This window comes from Petaurus breviceps, unplaced genomic scaffold, assembly GCF_028583685.1.
Source record: "Petaurus breviceps papuanus isolate PSGF00001 unplaced genomic scaffold, PetGlider_PUasm1.0 186, whole genome shotgun sequence".
Taxonomy (NCBI): domain Eukaryota; kingdom Metazoa; phylum Chordata; class Mammalia; order Diprotodontia; family Petauridae; genus Petaurus; species Petaurus breviceps.
This window is the reverse complement of record NW_027185798.1, coordinates 38237135-38246689: the sequence shown is the minus strand read 5'-3', so window position 1 is coordinate 38246689 and position 9555 is coordinate 38237135. Positions and strand designations below refer to the sequence as shown.

General features: G+C 44.6%; 1 protein-coding gene across 2 annotated transcripts in view; it reads right to left on the bottom strand.

Annotated features, from left to right (window-relative positions):
* The window catches only part of VTCN1 (V-set domain containing T cell activation inhibitor 1), a 100782-nt gene extending 91640 nt beyond the window's left edge, over nucleotides 1–9142 (bottom strand). Inside the window, exon 1 of one of the 2 annotated variants that reach the window (XM_069090239.1) lies at nucleotides 9014–9142. Coding sequence is in view for 1 of the 2 variants with exons in the window: in XM_069090238.1 (XP_068946339.1) it covers nucleotides 9014–9045 (32 nt within the window). In the remaining variant the exon portion in view is untranslated. The remainder of the gene's footprint in view (nucleotides 1–9013) is intronic. The other variant, XM_069090238.1, reaches the window with a different exon arrangement.
* Nucleotides 9143–9555: the final 413 nt, after the last annotated feature.

The window sequence follows — 9555 nt, the reverse complement described above, 5'->3', positions numbered from 1 at the left end:
AAAGAAAGAAAGAAAGAAAGAAAGAAAGAAAGAAAGAAAGAAAGAAAGAAAAAGAAAGAAAGGAGGGAGGGAGGGAAGGAAGGAAGGAAGGAAGGAAGGAAGGAAGGAAGGAAGGAAGGAAGGAAGGAAGGAAGGAAGGAAGGAAGGAAGGAAGGAAGGAAGGAAGGGAAAAAACTAATGTGATCTCAGGCTGAATTAAGAAAATCAAAGTATGGAACAAGGGAGGGGTGGTCTCACTGGACTCAGTCCTAGAATATGGCATTGCTTTTAAGAGAGACATTGACAAAGTAGAGTGATTGCAGTGAAAAGACCAGTTTAATGCAAAAACCCAAGAAGCCTTGTTATAGGAGGAATGGTTGAAGGAAGTGATATCCTAAAGGCAAATGAGTTGGCTTAGAGGGGGCCATGACAGCTCTCTTTGAAAAAAAGCAAGAGGCTTTCATATGGAAAAAGAATGATCATTTTTCTGCTTGTTTCCAGAGAAGAGAATTGGGTTTAAGAAAGTCAGAGTTGGAAGGGAGATGAGGGGTCACCTAGGCCAATCCACAGCTGAACAGAATCTGCTCTAATAATAGTAATAGTAACAGCCAGCTTTTAGTTACAGCTTGCAGGTTTACAAAGTACTTCACAAACATTATCTCATTTGGTCCTGACAACAACCCTGGGAGATAGGTACTATTGTTACCCCCATTTTATAGATAGGGAAACTGAGGCAGACGGAGGAAGAGTGACTTGCTCAGGGTCACACACGCAGTAAGGGTGTGAGGCTAGATTTGAACTCAGGTCTTTTTGACTCTAAGTCCAGTGTTCTGCCCTCTGAGTCACCTAGCTGCCTGTCTACAAGCAAGCACCCAGTCTCCACCTGAACACCACTAGTGATGAGGAGCCTATAACTTCTGACTCAGATCCTTCCACTTTGGGGCAGCTCTGATTGGTAGGAACTTTTTCCTAACATCAAACTAAAATGTGCTTTTCTGCAACTTCTTCACATTGGTGCTGTTACTGATCTTTGGGGCCAAGTAGTAAAAAGGCAGATAGGTGGTGCCATAGTGCATAGAGTGCTAGCCTGGAGTCAGAAAGACCTGAGTTCAAATCCAGCCTCAGACATTTACTAGCAGTGTGACCCTGGGCAAGTCACTTAATCCTGTCTGTCTCAATTTCCTTATCTATAAAATGAACTGGAGAAGAGAATGGCAAACCACTCCATTATCTCTGCCAAGAAAACCTCAGTGGGGTCATAAAGAGTCAGACATAACTGAAACAACTGAACAAGGCAAAGTCTTTTCTTCATGACAGATCTTCAGTGGGTATTTGTGAATAGAAGTCATGGGAAGGCAAATTTTTAGCCAGTATGGAGAACAATTAAAAGTAAAGCCTGTCCAAAAACTAGAGAGACACTTATGAGACAGTCAATTCCCAATCATCGGTGGTTTCTTGACAAAGACTGAATGCTCATTAATCAGGCATATTATAGAAGAGAATCTCACCTGTGGTAGGAGATTGGCCTCTGTGCGAGATTCCCTCCTGCCCTAATACTAGGGGTGGGGAGCCTATGGCCTGGAGGCCACACATGGCTGTTTTAGATGCTGAAAGACAAGAGATAAGGCTGAGCTGATGAAGAACAGAGACTCCCTTTGCAGAGCTCTAGGCAAGAGTTTGTCAGTCCTGTCCTTGGCTCTGGAACCAATCTGCTGTGAGATATTAGGGGAGTGACTTTTCCTGAACTTTTACATCTATCAAATGGGAATAATTATATTGGCTGGCTTCCAGGTATGTGGTATGACTTAACTACTTAATGGTTTAGCAAGGTGATGGTCATATTTCTACTGAGGTAGTGAATCTTACCACCATTGAAGTATTTCTGCACAGCTATAAAACCTGATGATGTCAAATTTCAAAAATGTAAAAAGACCTAAAATACACTTCTCCTATGCTGAGAGGAACCTAATTTTAAAATCCAATTCAACCTAGCAAACAATTCATTCCTATTTAATGCCTATTTTTTAAAGCCCTAAATAACTGCCACCTCCTCTATGAAATCTTCTCTGATTCCCCCTTGGTGAAAGCAACCTTTGCTCTAGGACTTGACATTATATTTTATTCTGTACCTTTTATTCATCAATAAATCTATATTTATTAAGCTCCTACTCTGTTCCAGACAATTGAAATACAAAGACAAAAATGAATAATCCCCGACCTTAAGAAACTGCATTCTATCTAGGAAGACAATATATGTTGTCTATAATGCACTCAGAACATTATATATTGTCATTGTCTGTATTTGTGTTCTATCCCCCTGCTAGACTGTAAGCCCTATGAAAAAAGGGATCTTGTCTTTCCAAACTTTGTCTCTCTCATCTCTGAACTTAGACACTTAAAGATACTTATAGAATTGAAGTATGTACAAGTTTCTGTTTCATGCATTAAAGGATCAGAAAGAAAGGAGGGAGGGAAGAAAAGGAAGAAGGAAGCAAGGAAGGAAAGAAGGAGGGAAGGAAGGAAGGAAGGAAGGAAGGAAGGAAGGAAGGAAGGAAGGAAGGGAAAGGAAGGGAAGGAAAGGAAAGGAAGGAAAAGCACTTAGGATTTTTAAGTCCCAACCTCTATTGGGAAGCCTGTTAAATAAATAACCACTTGGCAGGGACTGCTCAGTGGGTCAGTGTTCCCCAGGGCTTTGAATGAGGCAAGAAAATGTCTTCAGGATCTGTACTACCCCATCCTCCCAGTGTCAGATGACTACCAGATGTGCCCTCATAGGAGTGCATATTACAATTAGTCATAAACCAATAAGGTGATATCTCTCTATGACTGTCTGTCACTGACACCTGTTTGAACCTTTTGCTTTCATGAGTACAAATAGTTTCTCTTCTTCCTTATTCACATCCTGCTCCTGGGAGATAACTGGGCCCTGCCACATCAAACAGAGATGAGGTCTTGGTGTCCTGTTAGCTGGATCCTTGTTCTCATGTTCTCAAGAGGTTCATGTACCAAGCCAGAAAAGTTTTCTTACTGATTGCCAGCCTCAGTATCTCCTGTCCTGAAAGATCTGGGATGTCTGAGGTGCTGGCCCACCCTGACAACTAAGGAACAGGAAGGAGAGATTCCAGAGCAGTGCTTCCCCAGGACCCCCAGGTTCCTTTCTCCCTCGTTATTTTGGAGGCTTTTCCACACTAACCTGCTGTACTAGGTCTCCTCACCTCCGTCCCCCTAGCCAGTGGCTTCCCTTCTCTTCTTTCTTAATTTTAAGAAATCAATTTTATTCCTCTCTTTTGGTTTTACAAGGCAATGGTTTCTGGAAATACCCCTCTGCTCCCCCACATTCCTACACCTTCAATGGTAACCGCCCTTTGTAACAGAAAACTCTCACCAACCTGGGATAAAGTGACCTCGATTGACTTGTACAACATTCTGCCCTGTTTTCTCTGTCATGAGGAAGGAGATAGATTTTGTTATCTGTCCTCTGGGATAGTCTTCTTTTGCATCTCTTTCCCCAAGAGTCTTTGTTTCAGTGAAGTTTTCCCCTGGTCTCACACACCTAGAGGGAAGCCTCTTGAAACAGACTTCAGAATGTGACTAAATAAATCCTTCACAACAACAGGCCTCCACTAGGGGAAGAAGAAAGGAAGAAAATTGAAACCCAAGTGTTATTGAGCTCTCACCAGCCCGGCTCTTCAGATTCGCCATCACTCATGCCTTATCTAGTTGGCCAATGTACTGGGTAGGGACTGTGCATTCCCAGAATTGTGCTATAGCCCTGGCATTGGCAGATGCTCAACAAATGGTGATTAATACTTATTACCCTTGAAGCTGGCAGCTAAGGCTAGGCTCCCAACACTCATCATGGTGTTGTGGGGGAAAAAATACTAGCTAGCATTACTTTGTTATCCCCATAGATATTTATCCCCATTTGACAGATTAGGAAACTGAGGTAGGAAAAGGTTAAGTCACTTGTCCAAGGTCACATGGCATCTGAGGTCACATTTGAACTCAAGTCTTCCTGACTCCAGGCCCACCCAAACACCTCTGAAACACCAGACAGATCTTTCCATTCCTACCTTGAGTTTCCTGGATTTCTGTGGCAGGGCTTTGAGAATCAGGAAGGATTGTTGGAGTGGAAAGTAGTTCCTATAAAATATGACAATGTCTCTAGGCAACAACCAGCCCTAGTCCTCTCATGCTATACAGATATCTCATTCACTGACTACCCTGGTCATCTGCACTCATACAGCCCTAGACTCAGAGGTTCCCAGTGGCACAGGACCTTCAGGATGGCTTCTAAAACATTTCAGACAGTCCTTTCCTACCTATTCAAATAACAGCTCACATGTGCATTCCACTCTGGTTTGCAACAGACTTTAGAGACACTATCTTCTTTGAGCTTCACAACAACCCTGGGAGGCAGATTTTACAGGTATTATCGTCACCCCCATTCCACAGATGAGAATCTGAGGCTCTGAAAGAAATCTAAACCCAGGGGTCACACAACTAACATGTAACTGAGGCATGATTTGGACTCATGTCTTCTTGACCCCATATCTAGTACCTATCCGTGGATAGATTGCAGGGCAACTAGGCGGCACAGTAAATAGAGCACCAGCCCTGGAGTCAGGAGGACCTGAGTTCAAATTCGTCCTCAGATGCTTGACACTAGCTGTGTGACCTTGGGCAAGTCACTTAACCCCAATTGCCTTGCCTTCCCTCCTCCAAAAAACAAAGCAAACCAGCTTAGATGGGAAAAAACTACATCTTTATGTTCATTAAACTTGAACTGAAATTGTACAGTTTCTTCAACTACTTAAAGAAAATTCACATGAGAAAGTGAATTTTTAGTAAACCAGAGTCCATAACACAGACCCCCATTCTCACCCTGGACCAGTCATTTAACTTCTCAATGCCCCAAATATTTCTGAGTCTCTAAGTTGCAACTGATATACCTTGGTAGAGGGCATTTCCCCACTGGGAGTTCCCTGCAGCAGTGGAATCATACAGACCAAAAAAAGGAGCTTAAATGTCAAGCAGCCCCTTGCTGCCCCCACCCACTAAAATAAACCACCCCCATTATCCTTCCTTATCCTTATAACAGCCCTGTGTGTTAGGCAGGGCTGCTGTGGGTGACAAAATCCTCTCTCACAAGAGCATTGTGAGATTGGTATTAAAATGGGTGAAGCAGTATGATGCCCATTTGACAGATGAGGAAAGTAAGGACCAAACAAGCAAAATGACTATGCCCGGAACAGAGAGCCAGACCCAGGTCCCCTGACACTTTGTGCAGTGCTCCAGAGGCCTAAGGTGGGACCTACCTGTGTACGAAGGACATGCTTTCTAGCGGCTACGTCCTCCCAGGGCTGCCCACAGAGGCAGATGTAGAAGCAGACTGGGTAGTGGGAGGGTGGAAGGAGCTGCTTCTCCTGAAAGGAACCCTGCCTACATGGCACATCGCTCTTGTGGGGGCCAGGCATAAATATGCTAATGGGCTGTGCCTTGGCTTAGCCAACAAGGAGAGCCTCTGTTGACTCTAGTGGGTTTCTGAAGGGGTGGGGAGGGGGGACCCATATTTCTAACTCCTACCTGCTGCTAATCCTCCAGCAAAACCAGTCAGGCTGGTTGTCGGTGTATCGTTAGGAAGCCCACACAGCCCTGAACAACAGACATCTGTTGCCTGAAGAAGGAATGGGAGTCAGTCGTGGGGACAGTAGAGTGGGCATGGAGGGAAGGGGAGCAGCAGGCTGGGGTTTGAGCACAGATGAAGCCATTCTGGGTAGGAGCCTCTGAAGATTTGTGTTGGGCCAGAGATGAGGCCTCCCTAGAGCAGGTGGGCACGTAAGGGCAGGCAAGCAGAGACACAGATGTTGGCCAGATTGCCCTTAAAAAACTGGTAGGGCCATTAAAGGTCCCCCCCCCCCCCCCCCCACACACACACTTCTCACTTCTGTACTGGAGACTGGTTTATTTTACAATTGGTACAAGACAAGGCTAGTGGGTGGGGGCAGCAAGGGGCTGCTTGACATTTAAGCTTCTTTTTTTGTACCAATTGTAAAATAAACCAGTATGTAAAATAAATAAATGCAAAATGTAAAATAAACCAAATGTAAAATAAACTGTATGATTCCACTGCTGCAGGGAACTCCCAGTGGGGAAATGCTGTCTACCAACGTATATCAGTTGCAGCTTAGAGACTCAGAAATACTTGGGGCATTGAGAAGTTAAATGACTGGCCCAAGGTCACACAAGGCAGTATTTGTCAGCAGTAGGACTCAGATTCAAGTCATCCTGATGCCAAGGTTAGCTGTCTTTCCAGTGTACCATACTGTTTCTCTTACTCATGGGACCAGAATTTAATGTCACCAGGTGACACCAAAGGACTCCTTTCTGGAAAAGGAGGGAATATCCATGCTTTCCTAGGCCTCTTCTAAGACAACCAGCTATCAAGTGTGGCTCCCGTGTGATACTGAGAAAGTAAAATGATTCCATTAGCCAATGCTACAGTGATGAGGGGGAGAGGCAGCCATATGAGCTAGACCCCCAACACTAGCATTAGATCTGGAAGGGATCTCCAACCCTTCATTTGACAGATTAGAAAACTGAGACCCAGGGAAATAAAATGGCTTATGCAAAGACACCTAGCACCAGAATTCCCCATATTCCAGAGTTGGGGCTTTTTCCTCCTATACCACTGCTGCCTAATCTCCTCATTTTACAGATTGGTAGCCTGAGGTCTAGAGAGGCTAAATAACTTTCCCAAAGTTATAGAAATGCTCACTAGCAGAGCTGGGTCTGAACCAAGGTTTTCTGACTTCCAATTCAATGTGCCTTCCTCTGGAACCTGCTTTTAGAGATCAGTCATAGAATGTCAGAGTGGAAACTTAAAAAAAAATAAAATAAAGATCAATTAATCCAACCCTCTCATTTTACATTTGAAGAAACTGAGGCCCAGAGAAGTCACATGACTTGCTGAGAGTTACACAGTGAGTAAAGGCCAGACCATCTGGCTTCTGGCCCAGGGCTCTTTTCACTACCCTCCAGTCCCCGAGAATGGAGGGGTTCTTAACCTGGGGTGTGAGAACTTATTTTTATTTTTCAATAAACTTATGTTTATTTTTTAATGTTTTGACCACTTTGTGTTAATATAATTAGTTCTTTTTGTAATCTAATGCATTTTTTACATTTGGAAACATTGTCCTGAAAAGGGGTCCATAAGCTTCACCAGACTGTCAAAGGGGTTCACTCTTGCCCTAATGACTTGGGAATGGCCTCTTGGAGACAAAGGGTCTCCTACCCCCTCTGACACTACCCACAACTGGGATCCATCATCCTAGGAACTTGCTCTGAGTCTTGGCTTTGGGGCAGATTCACAAGGTGTCTCATCAAAGGGACTGACTGCTTTCTCTTGTCTGTATAGAAAGGCAGTTATTGTTCTGACTGAAAAGCTAAAGACTGTGGAAGGAATAGAAGGTTGGGTATCTGCTGTTGAACCTGCCTCTTTCCCTGACTGTCTTGGGGAAGTTTGGACTTGTCTGGAAAACTGCCTTGACCCCCAGTTTTCTGCTCATCATCCCCTGGGCACATACAAATAGTAAAAACCAGGTTGCATTTTACATATGTTGTAGCTGTTCAGCAGTTTCAGTTATGTCTGACTCAGTGACCCCATTTGGGATTTTCTTGACCTTCTATTGGGCTGGGTTTGGAGCTAGGCTTCAATAAGCACTCCCTAACCCACTGGGCTTGGGTTTCTCTGGGCATGCTCACAAGGGATTAAATAAATTAAGCTTATTGAGTCACTGTGAGGAGGTGAGAATAGGACTTTCTCAGTAATAAGAAATTACCTTCCAATAACCCTGCTGAGCATAGAGAAGATTAAAAAAAATTTTTTTTTGCTTTTTTGGAGAGCAATTGGGGTTAAGTGACTTGCCCAAGGTCACATGGCTAGTTTTTGTGTTGTATCTGAGGCCAGATTTGAACTCAGGTCCTCCTGACTCCAGGGCCAGTGCTCTATTCACTGCGCCACCCTAAAAATATTTTTTTAACCCTTAGATTATGGGAAAAGCCAGAGATTTTGGATCTTCATCCTAGCATTTACTAGCTGAAGGGGTGACCTTGGGTAAACCCTGTCATCTCTCAACCCATGTTTTGCTCTTCTATAAATTGGGTAGAATAATAGCTGTCCTATCTACCTTATAGGCTTGTGAAGTCCCAATGTGATGATAGCTTTACAAACCTTAAATCTCTACATATGATGCAGCTCAGTGTATAGAGGGAGTTAGGAAACCCGGCTTCACGTCCTGCCTCTATCATAGAAGAGCTATTTGATGTGGGTGAATCAAGTCCCCTGCCAATGCTTTAAGCAGTTCTCTAAGACTCCAGAAGAGCTGCTGATCTGAAGTCAGTTTCCACACCAAGAGATGAGCTCACAAGTCCATGCCCTTCCCTTTCCCCACAACAATGTGCCCGGCACATAGTGAGCACTGTATTTTTAGTATTATTATTTATTCTGGGATCTGCCTCTAGGGATTGCATGTATCAGTAATGCCTGGTTTTAAATAGAAAGGTGTCAAAGCAGAGTGACTGGAGTTACTGATCCCCCTTCATTCTGAACAGCCCAGCAACCTCACCCAGGACCTGGGTAGATCCCAAAGAAAAAAAATCACACATTGTGGCATTCTCTCTCACCAGCCTGTTTCTGCACCAGCATTTTGACCCTAAACTGGAGCAAACCCTCCTTGGCCAGGCACAGCTAAAAAAAAAAAAAAAAGCCCATTCTAACCCCCCAATTAGTCCCCAGTGACAGATCCGAGGTTTGAGTTAGAACTGCAGCAGAGTTCCATCTCCTCTGACTGGGGTTGGATCTAGGCCATTACAATGCTGGGTGCAGGTAATGACTTCCCCAAGATACCCTAGCTGCAGAGAAACTGGTACTGCCCAGGGCCAATGGCATAGCCACCAAACGAGTCCTTCTTATCACTGACCCCTGCCAACCCCAATCTTATTTTCCAAGAACAGAGAAAGATGAATACTCTACCTCCAGAAAATGACCTGTCCAAGGGAACTCATGGCGAGTTGAGGCAGACAGTGTGCAAAGTCAGCTCTGTCTTCAGTGAGGCCTCTCTCCCCTACTGATGCATGGGAGGTGCTGCCAGCACCCTTAAATAGTTTCACCCAAACAAGGCATGATGACTGCAAGTGGGGAAAGCTCAGGTATGAGGAAACCACAGGCTAGTGGGGAGACTTCCCTGTAGGCAGTACCTGGGGAGGGAACAGCAGTGGTGGTGGTGCCATGGGGACAGCAGCAACCCCAGGGAAGAAAAGTTAAATGCCCAGACCAGTCATCTGAAAGCCCTGGCCATGAGGCTGTATGGGTGTGAGGGTCTGTATGTCTGTGTAGGGGAAAGGGGAAGAAGATCCAAATTATTGGGTCTTAAAAGGACCCTGAATCCCACCATTTGGAGCATAAACTCAAGACTAGGGGTGGGGAACCTGTGGCCTCGAGGCCACATGTGGCCCTCTGGTCCTCAGGTGCAGCCTTTTGACTGAGTCCAAGTTTTACTGAACAAATCCTTTCAT